Source organism: Blennius ocellaris, assembly GCF_963422515.1.
Source record: "Blennius ocellaris genome assembly, chromosome: 9".
Taxonomy (NCBI): Eukaryota; Metazoa; Chordata; class Actinopteri; order Blenniiformes; family Blenniidae; genus Blennius; species Blennius ocellaris.
This window is the reverse complement of record NC_137658.1, coordinates 16,815,681-16,835,872: the sequence shown is the minus strand read 5'-3', so window position 1 is coordinate 16,835,872 and position 20,192 is coordinate 16,815,681. Positions and strand designations below refer to the sequence as shown.

At 42.9% G+C, this 20,192-nt stretch overlaps 1 protein-coding gene across 1 annotated transcript in view; it reads left to right on the top strand.

Moving 5' to 3' along the window:
• gabra4 (gamma-aminobutyric acid type A receptor subunit alpha4) overlaps nucleotides 1-18,701 on the top strand; it is a gene marked incomplete at both ends in the record, with an annotated part of 19,835 nt that extends 1,134 nt beyond the window's left edge. The window contains 8 exons of the mRNA XM_080501771.1: nucleotides 173-291; nucleotides 2,087-2,154; nucleotides 2,646-2,866; nucleotides 4,300-4,382; nucleotides 8,226-8,369; nucleotides 8,852-9,004; nucleotides 14,844-15,100; nucleotides 18,162-18,701. Of these exons, the coding sequence (XP_080357897.1) occupies nucleotides 173-291; nucleotides 2,087-2,154; nucleotides 2,646-2,866; nucleotides 4,300-4,382; nucleotides 8,226-8,369; nucleotides 8,852-9,004; nucleotides 14,844-15,100; nucleotides 18,162-18,701 (1,585 nt within the window). The remainder of the gene's footprint in view (nucleotides 1-172; nucleotides 292-2,086; nucleotides 2,155-2,645; nucleotides 2,867-4,299; nucleotides 4,383-8,225; nucleotides 8,370-8,851; nucleotides 9,005-14,843; nucleotides 15,101-18,161) is intronic.
• Nucleotides 18,702-20,192: the final 1,491 nt, after the last annotated feature.

The window sequence follows — 20,192 nt, the reverse complement described above, 5'->3', positions numbered from 1 at the left end:
CTGTCCGTGGTGCTGAAACCTGAACCCAGCAGGATGGATCACTTGAAGAGATTTTTCAGCTTTTTAACCCCCCCCCTCGCCCCCCCCCAAAAAAAACAAAAAAACAAAACAAAACAACAACAACAAAACAAACAAAAGAAAAAAGTCTTCTTTTTGTTTGCTGCTCCTGCAGTGTAAGGAAAATCTCTGGACAGACAAAGAAGGATGATCGGATCTACCCGGAGAATTTTACTCGCATTTTGGACCGACTTCTGGACGGATACGACAACAGGCTGCGACCTGGATTCGGAGGTATATGTTTCATTGAATCGTAGATCTTTTTTTTTTATTATTATATTGTATTGTATTGTATTTGATTTTGTTTTATTAGTTTGTGCGCTTTGACCGTTTTTACGCACAAAAAGTGCGCGTAAAATGTACCTGTATTCAGTAAACCTCGCAACTCCCCAATGAACAGACGTGGAATAAAAAACTGAAAACAACAACAACATCAACTTACTATTTGTAAAATGTAAACATTGCACAAAAAGTCAGGTAGATTGCTTGATTTTAGACATATTTCGTTTGTTTAAATGAGCGCAGCCCATAACTGTGGTGCTCATCCTACAAATGACTTCCTTTCAAACCAAATAGTTTTTCTATCGCTTCTATTGGTTCTTCATGATCCTTTATGAAATCCGTAGCTATATATGTACCTATTGGGTGAGTTTATTAGTGCATTGAATCGTATATGTCTGAAGGGATTAATAAAATACAACTGAGAAATTAGTAGGATCGAGAGACATATTCGCAAAAGAGAAACTCTTCCAAACACTAATTTCCTCACTTTTGTGCTATATTCAGGATGGCAGGAGCAACAGGAGGATAGCTGTGAACACTAATTCAAATCAAATAAACCTCTGAATGCAATGCTTCTTCTCTTTGACTCTTATGCAATAACTGGTGAAATACACCCTAAAATATAATCAGTTACTTGTAAAACGCACTTCAGAGCATGAAAACCACCCTGCAGGTGTCATCAAATCAAGCCAATTTTACTCCTTGCGATTATATAACGGCTCGAGAAAACTCGAGATCATTCCACTTCATCTGGGGAAGAATAAACATTTCAGAAGGGTGGAAATGGCCAAATGCGTTGGTATATCTTTAAACTCACGGCCGAGGGCCAAATATATTAACACACTTTAATTTGCAATGTCTAAAAATGATAAAGAGGATCTGGAGAGGCCGAACTTCCCCACAGAGCTCATTCACTGGAGAGGAAATGAGGGAAAGCTCCAGACCATGGCGTGCATTTATCCTATTTACAGCACCAGATCACACATTTGCATGTTTTTTTTTATTTACCTCCCTCTCTCTCTCTCTCTCTCTCTCTCTCTCCCTCTCCGACTCACATGTAACATGTTGCTTTGTAATAGCCTATGTTGTGTGCTGAGCATCGCATGCAATCCTGGGTGGTGTTTCCTGCCCCCTGACTTGATCCTGGAAGCTCTGGCAGTATATATTTTTATTATTGCTTGCTGAAAGAAGATGGGCCTCTAAGCTCGCACGTTTCAGCAAGTGTGGTTATATAATCGTGTGTACGTTGCGGGACAAACGCTTAATGCACAGTTCAAGTGCTGTTAAGTACGGATTTGGCTGTTTTTTTCTTTCTTTTTTTTCTTTTTGTAGATCAAGTCTGCAGCCACAACATGTTGAGAGGCAGCGTTTTTCTAAAAGAGACCGTTTTTACCGTGAGCCTGTCATCAGAAATATCCACGTGTTCTCACGTAGCTTTGCTTTATGGTCACATTCATTCAGAAAGGGAAAAAAATAAATGAGGATTAGGTTTTACATCTTTTAAGCTTTTTTTTATTTATTTTTTATTTTATTATTATTATTTTTTTATTTCCATTATGCACTGGAGCTCTGGAAGCAGATAAGCTTCAGTGTGTCCTCTGGGTTTGATCCTGATGGGCTGTATAGGAGTTTTTTAGCACACGCGTGAATAAGACTGGTGTGTCTCTGAGACTTGACTTGAGACACAAAAGGATTTAAAGTCCGGAAATGCTCATTAAATGTGACCCTTGTCTCTTTGGCTCAATAGGTCCCGTGACTGAAGTCAAGACTGACATCTATGTGACAAGTTTTGGGCCCGTCTCAGATGTGGAAATGGTGCGTACCCACAAACTGCCCACACGTCTCCATATGTAATTCATTCATCAATCCATACATCTTCTATATACATCATATCCAACTTAGGGTTGAAGGTCACCCCAACATCTCATCACAGCAGCTGGGTGAACCATGGAGAAGCCACCGGTCCACCACAGCAAGAGCTGTTCAATCTTTATAGCTTGGGTGTATTCCTGATTACTTCTACATCACTGTGCAGTGAGCTATCAGTCCAGAAGATACAGTATGTTAGGTAGATGGTGTAAATATGTCATTTCAGAGGGTATCTTCCAGGAAACAGATCAGTTTGGAAAGAGCATTGTTTAGAATATATTTACTTCCAGAAGAAAGTCATCATTTTGTTTCCCCTACCTTACCTGTGCAACAACTCAATTTTCTGTTTATCTGTCAGGCAGCGACCAACCTGTTGACTGACCTCCCTACCTACCCACCTCGTCAGCTTGGCTTATTTTTGTCACTCTCTCTTCCAGGAGTACACCATGGACGTGTTCTTTCGCCAGACGTGGGTGGACCGCAGGCTGATTTACGAGGGTCCCATTGAAATTCTCAGGCTGAACAACCTGATGGTCACGAAAGTGTGGACGCCAGACACCTTCTTCAGGAACGGGAAGAGGTCGGTCGCTCACAACATGACGGCCCCCAACAAGCTCTTCCGCATCATGAAGAACGGCACCATCCTCTACACCATGAGGTGCGGCACCACACGGGAAATACGGAGGGCAACCTTTACGGAAAAACAAAAAGAGCGGTTTTTATCATTGTGTATAATTTTTTTAACTCAAGAGTTACAAGATAACAAATGAATGTTAATAATATATGTATTATACACTGCTAAAGTCTTACACTTGACAAGTACCATTCACAGCTGAAACGCTTTAATTTTCTATATTTCTATATCTCATTCTTAAAACTATACTTTGTCATCAAGTATTTTTCTTTTTTTGCATAATTAGTACTCTCATTTTGCTGCTGTTCATCAAAATTAGTTAGGAACGGAGAGATAGCAGCCTTTGTTTGCCATCAAGCAATAAAAGAGATTTCCTGTGAAACCTGAGCCAGGCTCACAATGTAAACAGCAGAGAGCTGCATGGGGGCGAAGCAGATGCCATCATTTGAAATCTCTTCAAGACAACATTAGAATACTGTATTTATCAGCAATTAAAACTAAAAAACAACCAAAATGTGTTGGAATTTTTAAGGAGTCACTTCCAAATTGCGTGTTTGCTTCTAAGAAGAATCTATAGTTTTGTTTTGAGCTACAAATAGCAAAACGACATGAAGAAGGTCTGAGAAATGGTGAGAATTTAGTCGTTTTCAAACGAGCCCCCGCAGCACAGCCATTGAACCACAGTATGCCTCCCACTGTCTGATGTCAAGTAGCAATTTATGGTTTAATGCCAGGCTTCATAAAGGATGTCACATCATAAGATTGTCGAGAATCATAGACCAAAAAACCCCCCCCAAAAAAACTGCTTTTTTTTCAAACGTTTTTTGAAATTTGGTAGATCTTTATACGTCGCCTTCAAATGTCATAACAGCTACACTTATGGTTCGAGACAATTAATTCAGTGTGAAAATTGTGACTAAAAAAAACAAAATCTCTTCTCATAAATTTCGTTGGAGTAAATCAAGTGGTAAAGCGTGATGAATCTCTGCTGCACCCCCCCCCCCCCCCCCCCCCCACACACACACACACTTTGAGACCCTCTCGGACGTTTCAGTGCAGGGGTGGGCAATTAATTTTCCCAAAGGGCGACAGGAAAATTAGCACTGCTCTTGAGGACTGAGACATAAACTGGCTTGAGTTATTTTTTCTCAGTTATGATAAATGAGTTGATTTTTTATTAAAACATGATTTTTATGATCTACTGTTGCTCTGGGAAAATATTTTTTTTTTCAGAGACTTTCCTCGTCTTTGTTTGGAAATCATTTTATACATTTCGAGTTCATTAAATAAGTAAAAAAAACTAATTTTGTGAGATGACAATTACTACGTCTGTTAACTAGTAATGTAATAATGGACAAGGGTCCCAGGGTCACATGACGCCCAGTCTGCCTTAGTGTGTATGTGAATGTGTGTTTTACTGCTAAACTGAGTTATTCTTCCTCTCTGCTGTACAACAGGTTGACGATCAGTGCAGAATGTCCCATGAAGCTGGTGGACTTTCCCATGGATGGACACGCGTGTCCACTTAAGTTTGGAAGCTGTAAGTCCTGTGTGTGTGTGTGTGTATATGTGTGTGTGTGTGTGTGTGTGTCCACACCTGGAAAACACTTTTTTCCCCCACAAACAATGGCCAAAAGTTTTTGATGCACAATATTTTACCCTGATTTATTTACACTATCGACAGCAGGTTAGAAAAAGAAGGAGGTTGTCTGATTTGCATTGGCAGCAGCTGTTAATACAACCATATTGTTACTCTTATACCCTAAAACGAAGACGACATTCCTCCAATTAAAAAAACACACATTTTGAAGCTCTGTCCCAACACACCGGCCGACTAATCCGCAGTGTTTATATAATAAAGGTGTGCGACTGCTGCTGTTTACTGGGTGTAAAATGATACGCGAATGCTTGTGTTGGTTGGAGGGGCCTTCAAAGGACGTGTAGTATTTCGGCTTATGAGTCATTATCATATTGAAAGATGTGTATCTGAGTCATTCCAGATACCTGTAAACAAATGAAGCCGCCAGAGGAAGAGGCTGGCAGCCTCTCCACGCTGCATTTTGCACCGTGTGCCTCCCGGTGTGTTTCTCACAGTGGAGACCTGCTGGATCGTTTCACATTACAAAACAGGTGACGGCGTAATTAGTGAGCGACAGGAATAGTTTTCTGGAAATGTCGACTCCAGGTTAGATTATTGTTTATTTGGTTTCCTTCTTCTTGTGCAAATAATGTGACTTTCATGCACGAGTGTGGGGCCAGGAAGCGACAGAGAGGAATATTTGATGTACTTTATTTGGTGAAGACAGTTCAGTCAGAAGGTTGGAAGCAGTTTCATCAATTTTCTGCACAGAGCAATCAAGAAAACTTCCCAGTGTGTAGAAGTTTTTCCTGCCTCTGGAAGACTGAATACAAGTTTCCATTCGCTTCTATGAAAAGTTTCATGATGGACTGTATCGACATTCTGTGAGTTTAAATGAATTGAACTGATATATCGAACCACGTTAATTTCAGATTGACTCAGTTGAATCACACTTTGAAATGAATTCAAACTGAGACTCCAATGAAGTGAACATACCTGCATTTAATTCAGTTGTACTGAACAGTGTTAAACTGCACTGGATTGGGTATTAGATAAATGTCAGACTGGATAGATTGAAAGTGGGTCGGCTCAAAGTCAAAGCTTTATCGAAATGACATCATTTCAGCTTGATTGAACTGAATTTACAAGCATAATGTTCAACTGCATTTCTTGTGGGATTCACCTGTTGTTCTCGCGAGTCTGCAGGTACTATGGAGGCAAAGTGCAACCTGTCATTCAATTGAAAGAGTGATGGACAAGCTGGGAGCAGCTCCAGTCCCCTTCAACCCTATCTTACAATCACCGCAATAAAAGTGGCAGGGTTGAATAGAATTGTAATGAATTGAAGCTACGTTGTAGAGGTTCCCTGTTCTGTTGGCTTCAGCTTCTAACGTCCACTGAGTGACCACAGGAGCGGAGGGAATGGATGAACACAAGTACGATGTAGTTGGTGTCCTGGTGGTGCCTTGTGATCAAAGTTTTGACGAGCTCTGGATTGTGAAGGAAGGTTGTGAGAGTCTAAACGACTGTGCGCTAAAAGTCACAGTAAACGAGACAAAAGCTCGATCACATGACGTTCCTCCCCCCCCCCCCCCCCTCCTGCTCCTCCCGCCACTGAAATGGATTCTGTGCAGAAAAGGGGAGTGCGAGGAGAAGAGCCAAGTAACAAAGCGGCTCAATGCTAATACTAAATAATGAAATGTCCCATTCTTCGCCGTGAACAATGAGGCCCTAACTCAGCATGGGTGTTTATCGTCGGGGCCCCACCGGTCAGCAGAAACGACTTATCTGGTATGAAGGAGCTCCTCCGAAAGAGCAGCTCCGTCTTATCGGAGAGAAGCAGCAATTTGAAGATTACATCTGCAAAAAGGAAAGAAAAGGAAGAGACGAGGAGTTTGCCGGTGCAAATTCGCCGTCAATTACCCATCGTCGTGACATTGCAGAGGACAAATTCACATTCCTCAGTTATTGTCGCCCCTCCACACCACCCTTACTTTTCCTCCCCCTCTCTTCCTCCTCCTCCTCCTCCTTTTCACCATCCCGCTCGCTTTGCTCGCTCGCCTCCAGACAGGAGGAAGCGACCATGGATCTGATGTGGCCTGAAGCGAGGGAAAGGTCAGAATCCCTTCCTCTGCCTCAGGACAGCGCAGACCTATGCAGCTATTTTCCATAGCTGGTGTGTGTGTGTGTGTGTGTGTGTGTGTGTGTGTGTGTGTGTGTGTGTGTGTGCTAATTTTCCCACTGTCTGCCCTGCCTTCATTTTTCCTACATCATCATCTCTCTCTCTCTCTCTCTCTCTCTCTCTCTCTCTCTCTCTCTCTCTCTCTCTCTCTCTCTCTCTCTCTCTCCCCCCATGTACTTTTCTGTTTCTCCATCTGGACTTGTGTGCACAGGCACTGCGTTCCACTCCATGACACACCAGAGTCATTTCATTTTGGCAGCACAGTTGGTATCCTGCCGATGTGGAGTCCCACAGGGAGTGGCAAGCAAAGACAACTGGCATTTCTGCTGTGCAGTCCACGGACTGGTCAACCTCGCATGCGTACTCAGCGGGAGGGAGGGAGGAGAGGGGGGGGACACACAGTGGAGAAAAGATGTGAAAGTTGACAGACGCTACATGTCAGCTGTGAAACATGACGTCTCCGACTGTCAGGAACCTTTCCGCAGAGAGAGAGAAATGTTCATTTCCCTCAATTAGCATCAAGAAGGACGAACACATTTTAAAAGCAAAACGGCCAATAAAAGATCCTCTCTGGCAGCACAAACTCTATAACACCTGCACTTGAATCTAAATTTTCTCCTGGAATATTGAATTAATCACATTTGAGTGTTGATCTACTGGCAGCTGGTAAAAAATTAATTAGTCAGTGGAGAGCTTTAATATCCCGCGAGGCTGTTTCAGAGGCTTTCACACCAGCCAAGGGCTCATTTCTCAGAGAATCCAGCAATGGACACCAGTAGTTTTCACCAGAAGTTCTCACAGGATGTCATTAAGTTTGATACTCTTTAATCCAAATTCAAAATCAATGAAAACCTATTCAGAAATGAGTCACAATGATAGAAAATAAAACCCCTATAGAAATCTATCAATCATGCATTTTTTTTTATATATATATATAGCTTTCTATCTACTTGTTTTACAGGATGTTTTCCTTTGGCCCTGTATATTATATGTCCAGCCACTGATAAAAGATTGATATTTACAAATTGAGAGTATGTTTAAGAAAATTTCCACATGTCCTTGTTTTACACCCGAAACCAAACAAAAATCTCAGTTAAATAAAAATTGAAACAAACCTGTTAAAATAATGAACTCATTGGCTCCAATAATGCAAATCAGAAAGTTTTAATCCATCCACCTTCCTTCCAGTTTACAAAAGGATTGAATAATTATCTGGTTGTACTCAGTAGCAACTTGTGATTCCAAATCATGCAAAAGTAAATTACATTGAGTAAGTAACATACTCCTGAAAGTATAAATACCTCAAACGTATTGATGATATATGGAAATACTGTATCTAGCCCTTGAAAAGGAAAAGGAGACAAACATGTACACATTGGTGAATATCAGAGTCACTATTTAGTGTACCAAGCATGTAGTAATATATAATAATATATGTAAAAATGAGAAATGATTGAGAAATTTAGATCCATCATGGAAAAATATACACGAAAATGACAAAAAAAAAAACTTTGTCTCAGTTGAACTGTTCCTCGAATGCACTGTGCAGCGGATTTATTTGAACACTGTGCCATTCACAACTTCCACTATGTGACTCATGTGGCTTTTCTGTCTGCCCACAGACGCCTATCCTAAAACAGAGATGATCTATACTTGGACTAAAGGGCCCCAGCATTCTGTGGAGGTCCCTCCTGAGTCCTCCAGCCTGGTTCAGTACGATCTCATTGGCCACACGGTCTCCAGCGAAATGATCAAATCCATCACAGGTGAGCGCGGCTCTTCCCTCCTCCTCGCTTCATCCCGCCGGCTGGGTCCTTCAAGGAGAAGCGCCTGCGTGAAGGGATTCATTCATAGACGCTATTCAGATTTTTACTACTAACTGCTCGTGAAACAGGACATGTTTGTCTTCCTCGCTGGACAAATATTGTACACATGTGACTTTGTAGGAGATCTGTGGAACATTTGGAGCTCAAACACTTCCACAGACATTACAGTCAGTCTGCGTCGCCGTGATTAGTACATGAGAGGGGTGGAAACTGTAAACACGCATCCGGAGGTTCACCACTTGTTCCACGTATAAAAAGAGACTTTAACAGCAGAAAGCTCAATAGGTGTGTCCATTTGGGTTTAAAAAAAAAATAAAATTGAGACTGCCTCATTAAAAAAAACAAAAAAACAATAGAATTGTGTGAAATGTGTCGGCAGACTCTTTGTTCGTCACACTAATTCATTTCTGTTGATCCACCAGGTGAATATGTGGTGATGACGGTCTACTTCCACTTGAAACGTAAAATGGGCTACTTCATGATTCAGACGTATATCCCCTGCATAATGACAGTAATCCTCTCCCAAGTGTCCTTCTGGATAAATAAAGAATCCGTCCCGGCACGCACGGTCTTCGGTACGTAGACTCTTCTGCACATCCTCCTCTCATCCTCCTCGCAGCCTCGCTGTCTGTTTACTTGATGCCTGCATGCCAACAAAGCAATCAGAGCCAGGAGTGCGAGTCTCCGCTCGCCCCGGCAAGGTGACACCAAAGTGTGCAGTGATTATGGGAAGTATAAAGTGCTGCTGCTGTGTTTTTTTTATTTATTTTTTTTAACTCAACATTTCATGGTGAAATCCCATTCATTTCCATTCTGATCCCTCTTTTAAGCCATTCTACAGAATTATTATGCTTCAAATTGTAGCTGCTTGCAGCCCTTTTAAGATACACGTTTCTATGAATAGACACTATTAATGTAGAATAAAAGGCAGAAACGTCTTCAAGAGAAATAAAACGAAGCTTCTATGGACTAGATGCTCCTGGGAGGTAGTTTTGATCTCACGTAATGCTTAATGTTTTATTTATTTATATAGAGAATTGTGGGCCTTATATGAGGAGCGCCGAACAGCTTCTGTTAGTCCTTTAATCTTTCCAGAGGAAATTGTGATAAAAAAAGAAATAAGTGGGAGATAGAGCTTGTACAACAATTGCAGACTGTGTACAGTATAAGGCCTTACCAGATTGTCAGGGGCGACAGCGATCGGCTCAAGGGTTTTCAGTGTGATGAACGTGTCCCTGGAGGTTAGGGCTCGTCTGCATGTCTTACCTCTATATGAGTAACATTAGAGCGAACCACCGCTGGTTCAACGAGCCATTCGCAGTTTCAGTCGTGGGTTCTTACACTTGCATGGGTCAGTCTTTGAGACAAGCGTATTTTGTCTTTGGAGTCACTTGGACTCAATACCCTTAACGATAATATCTTTAACGTGTTGAAGCTTAAGAAAGTCCAGGATTCAGCAAAAGCTTACCTCTTGGCTTCAGACTTTAATGTGTGGTTTGAGAGTTTGGGGGAGACACGGTAAGATTAAAAATCCCACTTACATAAAGAAAAAGAACAATAATGACAGGTCTATATGAATCTGATGAGCTCCATTGGCTTATTAAATGCAAAACACACCATTTTCATGTTTAAAGTCACTCTATGTAACTCAGATATTTGTGGTTCAGTCTTACCACACTTGACTGGTGGTTTAAAAGTTTTCCAGTCTGCTCTTGAGTTCATGAAGGATTGGCTGCAGCCTGTCCCCATTCATAAGAGAGATGGATGGATATAAATATATATTTGACTTCAGATTATTATATCTTTACGGTTGTTTGAATCGCTGTTGAACAAAGTAATTCCCCCCTCTGCGCGCCGTGCACGTGATTACACAACCGCTTGACGTCGGCTACGAAAATGTAAGTGCAGAGTGATCAGAGGCGGCGGATGTCAGTCTGCGCAACACTTTCCAACAACAACCCACGAGGAAACATTTGATCCAATTACGTTTAATTAATTCCATTCGTGTGCGGCTTTTGAGCGCCGTGGTGGGAACAATGGTGTTTAAGAATCAGTCGCCTGCGTGTAAGCGGCTCATAGACGTGCAAGAAGCTTCTTCCAGATTTGGCCCGCGACCCAGTTGCGTTGGCCCGGGCTCCCCTGGTGCGATGTTTGGGGTCCGTCCCAGAATAGGCTGACTGTTGTGTGTCGAATGCAGAAGTGCTGAACCTGGACCAGTGTTGCCAGGCCTCTGTTTGTTTTTCCCATTATAGATTTCTCAAGGTCAGTCGACTGCATTGCTCTTATGCTGACGGGGGAGTCATTCACAGACAATATCACTGATATGCGAGTGATGTACTTTCAAACGTTGCAGCGACTGTCGAGTCGGTGCTTTGCGACAACTTTTGACGATTTCATCCTCTTTAATTAGAGCAATGAGCAATGTTGTTGGCGTTCAGTCAAACTGTCACAACATGCTGAGTCACCACTGGGGAACGAAGCCGGGGAAGGCTGAGCCACGTGTGTATGTGTGTGTGTGTGTGTGTGTGTGTGTGTGTGTGTGTGTGTGTGTGTGTGTGTGTGTGTGTGTGTGTGTGTGTGTGTGTGTGTGTGTGTGTGTGTGTGTGTGTGTGTGAGTAGAGTTAATACAAACTGCTGTGTGACGCTCCCTCAGCTCCTGCAGACACATCAGAGAGTCCAGCTGCACTAACCCCCCCCCCCCTTCATGAACTGTCCACCATGACAGAGGCGTCACTACTCTTGTTGTATTGGTCGAGCCTCCAAGACGGCGGATTTCTGAAGTTTTCTCCCTCCGTGTCTGTGGCTGTCCGCGGTGGGACAGAAGGAGGGTGGTCCGTGTTTGGATTACTCGTCTCCTCGCGCCTACAGCCGGGCTCCGTCACGGCCGCTTCCTGCCTCGGTGACTCAAATTGCGGTGACCTGTTTCTAACGGTAGAAGAAGCAGTTTTGTCAGGAAGTGGAGGCAGAATTACAGCTGGAGCTTTTCTGGCATCAGACACAGACCTCCAAATCAAAAACCCAGTTTTGTATTGTTTGTATTGCACGCGTTAAGTGTAGGATGTAAATAAGGTCCTGTTTCCACGGCGATCTTGAAAACGTAAAAGTTGTTTTGGGGGGGGTTTGCTACAGAAAAGTTTCACGTTTACACAGCAATGTTTTGGGACATACTGTATGTTCGTTCACACGTAAATGACAGAAAAACAGTGTAGTTTTCATGTTGGGCCAGGAGTTGGGGCTGTTGGCTGTATTTGTGATGAAACTATAAAACTACTAAGTCTCTGGAGAATATGGACTGGGGAGTCATGACACATGAAAAGAGAGTCTGCGTTTGTGGAAATTTCGGATTGGATGAATTAACGGCTTTCTGTGTGGAGATTGCAGATTGTCATCAGGTGGTTTTCTGCTACTTTGACTTTGATTACTTGGCATCTGAGGATGTATGGATAAGTAAACTGCTGTCTTGAGGCAAAGTAATGAAAGCTTGGATTATATGCATGTGTAAATTGGAAACTTTCTTGAAAAGAATACATGAACAAATACTGCTTGTTTTGTCTTTCAGTGCACTGGATAAAGTACACTACAGCTCCTCCATTAATTCCACGTCCAGTGGATTAAAAATTTTTTTTCCACCTAATGCTTTTAGTGTAATAGTTGGGGACCACCTTCCATCTCAGTTTTTTTGCTTATGTAGAGGTTGATATTCTCAGTCTGTGGCCTTGAGCTGTGGTTCACCGATCAATGTCATCTGGCTGCGTTTGATTGACAGGTAATTATGGGCCGGTCACGTCCAGGCACTGGGGATAAATTTATGTTGGCCAAGGACTCTGCAGCACAGATTGTTCCAAATATTCGACGTAAAGGGGATTTTCTCCAAAGCACATTATTGCTATTGGTTAATAATACCAAGGATAAGTGATGAGCTACAGGCTTATTCAGTGGCCTTCTGCTATTATGGGAGCCATGTACGACCTTGTGTGTTGCCCAGATTGATGCCTTGTTCTAGTTTGAAGCTCTTGGTAGTTGGCTGACAAATAACTGAGGGACATGTGACTCTCAGTCCCAGGAAGGACTCTTGTACAGTGATGTATACCCTCCCTTACATTGTTTAAGCTGGAGGGTCACTATTGATGCTGGCAGTTTGTTATCTTGGAGCAATATTTAGCTCCCGGAGGACTTTAATGGAGATGATGATGATCTATCTATTGTTGGTAGCGTCGACATAGTAGTTGCTTTCGGTTAATCACAACTCTGCAAGTCAGAAAACAGCACAGAGGCTTTATGTATAAATAAAAACATTATACGCCATTTCATTTGCAAGAATACTACTTTTTTTTTTAAAACTATAAGCACTATGGCAGAACTATCCGTTTGAGTCAAAACGAAACAAAAAATAAGACAATTTAAACAGTTTTTTTCTATACCATGGGGAAATCCCAAAGTGCAACCTCAAATTCTCTTCTACAGATGTGACATCAACCACCAAGACACGCGGGGATTCCTAGTTTAAAGGATAACTTTAACGAGTTAACTAACCATCTCAGTGTGTTTCATTTCAATCAGTATGTAGTCATCTATATCACTATTCGCTAATATATCACAGGGGGTCTAATCTGGCCCCCAGGAGGACCGTTCATAGGTCACTGTGCAAAACCCCCACTTCCATTCCATCGGAACGTCCAAATCCTTATTTGTTCCCAAACAATTGCATTGAGACCCTAAACTGAACATCAGATGATTTAATGTACTGTCGTCAAGGAGCATGCAAAGCTTGCTGCCTCACTATTCCAAGTTAAATAACACTAATGCAACATCATTTGTCCAAAGAAGCAGCAAGCTTCTGCCAAAATGAATCTGTAGAGAAACAGGGTAAATTAGATTTACTTTTCTTAAGATATTCAAGATTATCAAATTGGCTTTTAATCAAATCCCACATATTGTCTGGATGTATTGCTTTTGTACTTGTTTTGTCATTCTGTTTTTTTTTTAAAATATTTATTCGTGTGCAGCTCAATGGAAATCAAACCTGTGACGTCTGGTCTGTATACTTTATAATAATATACAGTATAATATATAGAATCAGAACACTGTCAGGAAGTTGTTGGTTGCTCATGCCAGCACCAACCAAGAGGAGGTGGTGGTGACGACGCCTGTCATGTCCTGTGCTCCGTCCATCCGGACGTCATTGATCGGCGCTGCGGTCGGACTCCTAACAAGCTGCACCAGAGTTTGTCAGCGATGGACCGAGAGTCCCTCGTTCTCCGGCTGCCTGTTTGGTGCCATCAGGGTTCAGATGGCCAGTTTTCACACTTCCACAAACGGTTCAAGCACAAACAGAGCAGTCACACCAGTGTTTGTATTAAATCTGCCTACTTCTCTCCTCTGGTGGAGACTGAAGCAGTTCTCAAAAGTAAATATTGGAGTTGCACTTATCAAGGCAGCGAGAGATGAAGTTCCAGATAAATACGAACGTTCCTTCGATGTCTGCTTGATGTTTAAACGGGCAGAGGCTTTCATGATCCCCAGGAGTGTCTGTTATGTATTTTTACTTCTTGTTGTCTCTGCCTCTGACTCCTGTTGCCTTTTATATCACTCTGCAATATCGAAGCGTTGCGATCATATTTGTTTGTCAGTTGCTATCAAAGCAAAAATATTAAGAATGATGAATTTCATTATTTCGGACAGCTTTCTTGAAACACTTCCTCCGAGCCATCCATCTGTTCACAATTCTGTTCGATCAAACTCGTGACCAACTGACTAATCGATTACATTTTCCTGTTAAAATTTCAATAGTTTGAGGAATAAAATCTATTCTGGCCTCATAGGAAATAATTAATTAGTAGACCCTACACCATACACAAATATATTCTCAATGATGCACCAATGCTACTGAACAAAATTATTCATTTTCAATGTAGAACTTCTGCAAGCTGCACTTATTATTTGGGATTTTGTAAATATTTCAACGGTGCTGTTCTTCAATAACCTTTTCAGATGCTGTATATCTCTTAAAATGCAACAGAATTACTGTACAACCAGGGCAAAAATGCAATAGAAATGGCAAGGAATAAGATTGCAGCATCTTTTTTGGCTGCAGGGTTGTAAAGACGCAGTTGTATGTGTGAATCCATGTGGACTGAAAAAAAAAAAAACCTTGTTAATTCAAATAGAATGTTTACAAAGAGACTAATCCTATCTCTCTCATTGCAGTCATGCTGATTAACTTGGGAAATGTTTCATTAATGTATTATTGAGCACTTTTGTCCTCTGTTTTACTTACAATACTGTGAAAAATGAGAGGTTTTATTTGGAGACAGATATTTGCAAACAGTTTATTCTATAGCTATTTGTCTCATCTCTCAAACACCTTGTGCATCACATTGTTTTCTATATTTTCCGTCCTGTGCACCACCGAAGGCATCACCACCGTCCTGACCATGACGACGCTCAGCATCAGCGCCCGCCACTCCCTCCCAAAGGTCTCGTACGCCACGGCCATGGACTGGTTCATCGCCGTCTGCTTTGCCTTCGTCTTCTCCGCCCTCATCGAGTTTGCTGCAGTCAACTACTTCACCAACGCGCAGCTCGAGCGGGCCAAGAGGAAGCCGGCCAAATGTCCCCCGGTGCCCCAGACCACGCCTGTCAAGGTCAAGGACACGGAGGAGGTGCTGCAGGTGATGTTTGTTTCCTCAATAATCTGATTGCACTTTACTTCAAGGAGCTCTTATGCAGCAAGTCCCTCATTATGTGAACACTGTATTTGGCGTTTAGACTTCTGAATGACCAGAATTCAGGTTTTCTGAGGGTTCTCAGCAGTGCAGGCAATGAAGGAGGTGGACAATTGCATCCCATCTGTTTGGAGACTTCTGTTTACCAGGAACTGTCCATATTTGACTTGGTCATTAAGTGAAACTCTGCCTTCTGGGGTTCACAGAGAAATGCAAGGTTTTGGCAAATTAAATATTTGAATCCAAAAGTTTGACCAAGAAATTGTAAGAAGTGCCAAATACACAGCTTGTGGGCCAAAATTAGCCCATCAGAGGGTCTTAAACAGCCTGTGGGATGACTTTATAAAGCATATTTAAACATAAAATAAGGAGAAAGTAGCATCTTTAGTTGCAAATAAATTGGAAAGACATTTGATTTTCTCTTAGGGATTGTTGAAAATGGCATAATGTTGAAATTTGACATATTTTCTTTAAAGATTTTCTAAAAGTTTACCCAGAGATTTAATTAAAATGTATAAAACATGATAGGATGTCAATATATGGCTGGTTGGCCAAAATCAGCCCATTTGGGGGACTAAAAAAAATCATGGAAAAGTTTGAATTTACAAAGCAAAAGCAGTACATTTCTAACATTTTCCCATTTTTAACAATGCCTCCTAGTGCAAATTACAGAGAAGTACAACTTTTTGCTTGTTTAAGGTTTAAATTCAAACCGTTGCCATGTTATATTTTTTGAAACTATTGCGTGACGTCCCCATGTCCCAGCATTTGTTTTTGCCTCAACAAAGAGAAAGCCTTAGAAGTCAGGTAATAAAGAGGATCAAATTATTCATAATGTGACACCCTGTTGTGCCATTCATGTTATATTCACATGTAGGATGTAATTGGTTGAGTGAAGATGAATAAAAATACCAGTAAATGCAGACAAGTAGAGAGTCAGAAAGCAGCTTCACAGCACAGATGTGTGTGTGTGTGTGTGTGTGTGTGTGTGTGTGTGTGTGTGTGTGTGTGTGTGTGTGTGTGTGTGTGTGTGTGTGTGTGTGTGTGTGTGTGTGTGTGTGTGTGTGTGTGTGTGTGTGTGTGAGATCACGAGGTGTTTCTGCACAAGTTTAATTTTAAAATGATACATGCATAAATTGACAGAATGTCCTATTTGAAAAAAAAAAAAAAAGTACATTAACACAATCTTAGAGTGACATATGGATTAAATCAGAATTCATGAATATGCCATGACGCTAATTTGGAACTCTTAGACTGATATGATGACTGTGTTACAAACTGCCGCAGGAGTGTATTTACAGAGCCGTGTGCTGTACAACCGCTGTTTTACAGCTGAGCCGGCTGTGAAAAAAAAAAAAAAAATGGGATGAGTGCACTTTCTCCTGGACTGTATTTTCTTCTTCGGGAAATCAAATGAGATTCATGCTCCTCCTGTGTTAACTGATCAGTGGAGCTGACATCGCCCCGCAATGCATGTGTCAGTTTTACACTAACTACTTTAAGTTGCCCCCTCCAGTCCAAATCCCAGTGTGGCGTAATCACGCCTGAATGCAGTGTAGTGACAACGGCACTTCAGTGGATTAGCGGGTTGCCATGGCGACGGAGCCCGGGTACATCTGTATAGGTTTCAGAGAGAGAGAGAGAGAGAGAGAGAGAGAGAGAGAGAGAGAGAGAGAGAGAGAGAGAGTCTGGCGCTCGGTGGAACAAAAATTAATACTCTCTTCTTCTTCGAGAGCAGGTCCTGTTACCACGGGACTCGGAGTTACGGGTCGGGGCGTGTTGATGGCTCCTGCACCAAATGTTTTTTACCTCCCATCTGATTTGACGCACGCCCCCCCCCCCCCCCCCCTCCCCCCCCCCCCCCTCCACACACTCTCACACACCTCCTCTGCTGCACATTAAGAACAATAATTCTTTCAATTTCGGCGTGGGTGAGGGTGGTGGTGGTGGTGGTGGTGGTGGCTGTGGATTATTTTCTCCCAATGCCTCAGCACCAGCATCACACTCCCCTGCATGGAAACATCAAGTCTCAAAGGATAAGCTCCTTTTGACGCTCCACTGCATTACCAACCCGATGCAGTGCTATACCTACTTTCTGTCTTAAGCTGTGAAAAGAGTGAAATCCTTGGTAAGTGACATCTGTATTGCACACACTCGGTCGCCTGCTTCCAGATGAAGGCCATCTGTGTCGGGGGGGGGGGGCTGTAATCAGATCAATATGACAAGGTTTATGTTGCCCGACAAAGCAACGCGAGGAGGAAATGAGCTTTACCTTGGCTGCGAGCAAGTGCCTTCCAACAAGAAGCAAAGAGGAGAAACGAAAACATTAGTCACCCAGAGAATCAGCCAAGACCCCCTTCAGGCATGTGTTCACAATTTTATGAAACAGTCTACGTCGTACAAAAAAGTTTGATGCATCCGTTGCATAAATCAACAATAGATTACAACCAAACTCTCTTTTGAAATCTTTAAAAGCCCAGGAAAATAAAACCCAAAACGATACGTAGACTGTTCACATGTATTTGTGCCTATGTAATGGTATTTATGTGATTTAATAGGGCATCCACAAATGTACATGTTGTCTATGTGGTTACAAGGACGTGCAAACGTCTCTGTCGTCTCCATCCTCAGGCAGGTTGATTTACACTGTGGTGCCTATATCTCTGGGTTTTCACTGCCCTCAGTCTAACTTTGCAGGCTCCCTTTTGCAAAAGTTTGCACTTTGCAGGTAATCAACTCAGATTCTGTGTATTAGTGCTTGTGTTTGCTATAAAGTGTCTAAAGGATCTATGTTTGACAAGCTCATACCAGGTAAATCCTCCAGTCCTCAGGGATGCCAGAGATGTGTGTTTTTCTGTTCACTACGATCCTTCTCGTCTCCTTTGCTTTTGCGATAGCACTGTGGCCACTGGAGGGCAGCATGTACAACCGGTTGTTGTCAAAGGGGGTCTAAAGTGGGCAAAATCAGCTTCGACTTCATAAAATTCTTTGTTCTTCTCATTCGCAGCAAAATCCCGACACCAATGGTAACCTTAGAAAAAGGGTGAATTACATCCCCCACCAGGAGGTGAGCGCTCACCAGCGAGCCCAGTCCACCACCAACATTTCGGGGATCGGAAGAGGGAGGCCCCTGCGACCTTTGATCAGTGGGGTCAACGGCAGCTCCTCCACCCTCTCCCGCTCCAGCCCCAAGTCCGAGAGCCTGCTCAGCGTGGCGTCCTCCTCCGCCCAGCTGGTGAAGAGCACGCCGCAGCCGGCGGCGTCCACGCCGGACGTGATGGCGGCGACGCCGTGCAAGCAGAACGCGCACGGCGCTCCGTCCTTGCACCACCTGCTGGGGCCCAAGCTGGAGCGCATCCAGATGATGGGGAACAGGCTGGAGCCGAGGCAGACGCCGTGCTCTCAGCCCACCACCGCCGGCATGGGGGGGACCAGTAAAATAGACAAGTACGCGCGGATCCTGTTCCCAGTGTCCTTTGGGGCATTCAACATGGTCTACTGGGTGGTGTACTTATCGAAGGACACCGTGGTAGCTAAAGGGGGCTAGACTTTGGTCCCAATCCACGAGGAGCTAAATATAAGGAATACAGGAGTTTGCAAACGACGCAAGCAGACTTATTGTTGGTTTTTTTTTTGTTTTTTTTTGCCATACAGATAAACAAATATGTGCTGGACAAGCACTTCCAAAGAGAGTAGACTCTGAATGCATTCATTTTGTTCTTCCTGAAGTCCTGGGACAGCGAGCACGGGAACAAATCCACCAATTTAGAAATATCTGACTCAACTAAGAAAGAACACCTGCACACTGGAATACGCTCCTGTCCTCTTTCTGCGGCGTCGTGCTTCATCGGACTATGAAAGGTCTTCATCGGCTTCAACTGCCTCCTAATCCCGTTTGGCCTGCAGACCAGATAAAGCGTGGGATCTCTTTTCTTTTCATTTTTCCTATTTTTGTACCCTGCACCTGGCAAGATAGTCGGTGGCGTGTGTGCCACCGTCCTGAAGTGAACTTACCAACAATGTAAATATATCAGTTTAATAGGATCAGAAGATTTATATTTAATGAAAGCAGTCTACTTCCATTTCAATAATAGGACTTGTTGCTTTGGTGCCAGCAGGTTAGAGGATACAGAGTCAAATTATCAGAGGGTACAAAGGGACTCTGGTTCGGATCCAGGGGGACCTTCGACCAAAAAAAAAGCTCTGAATGTTAGCCAAATAAGCTTGGAAGTACAATGACGTAGATTTTGTTTGTGCTGAGCGAAGCTTTGGTTGATCAACTCCAAACGCTTGTACAGTTCTTATCTGCGAAACATCCGTCTTATACAAGATGGATTACCGAGCCTGGGAAGCTGAAGATGAAGTCTGTTGATACATTTGGTAGAAAATATGAAAGACAAGCCATTACTTAATGTCACAGTAGGATTTGAGCCTCGTTCTCGCCATAACAAGTTACCAAATAGACAGAGATTGTCCACATCATCAGTCAAGGAGCCAGCTGAGGAGTGAGAGGAGGGTTTGTTTGCTTGGAGGAAGAATGTGTCTGAAGGTATGCCATCCACAGTGATAAAGGCACTTCTATGCACTTCCATTTTTCAGCCACATTACCTTACATTTCACGCTGTGGGAGATCGTCTCTCACATGTAACTGGATGAAGGCGGCGAACAGAGCCTGATTAGCTGTAAATCTGCAGTGGAGCAGTGTGAAGGAAGTATCGGGCAGTTTTTGCTGAAATAATTGCTTTTGTCATGTAACTCTAGAGTTGGCTGCCATGCAGCTGTCGGCCATTTAGTCCACAGCTGTTCATTTGCCCACCTGGTGTTTGGGTGATAGGATCGGATTTGCTGCAGCGGTGCTAAACAAGCACCTGGTAAAAATCTCAAATAAAAATCTGAGTATGGAGCCGTTCCCTCTCTGGTAATCATCCATCTTCTGTAACCGCTTCGTCCAATCCGGCAGGGTCTCCCTGTGTTGCTGGAGCCGGTCCCAGGTGACTACCAGCGACGGCTGCCAGTCCATCACAGGACAAACAGGGAG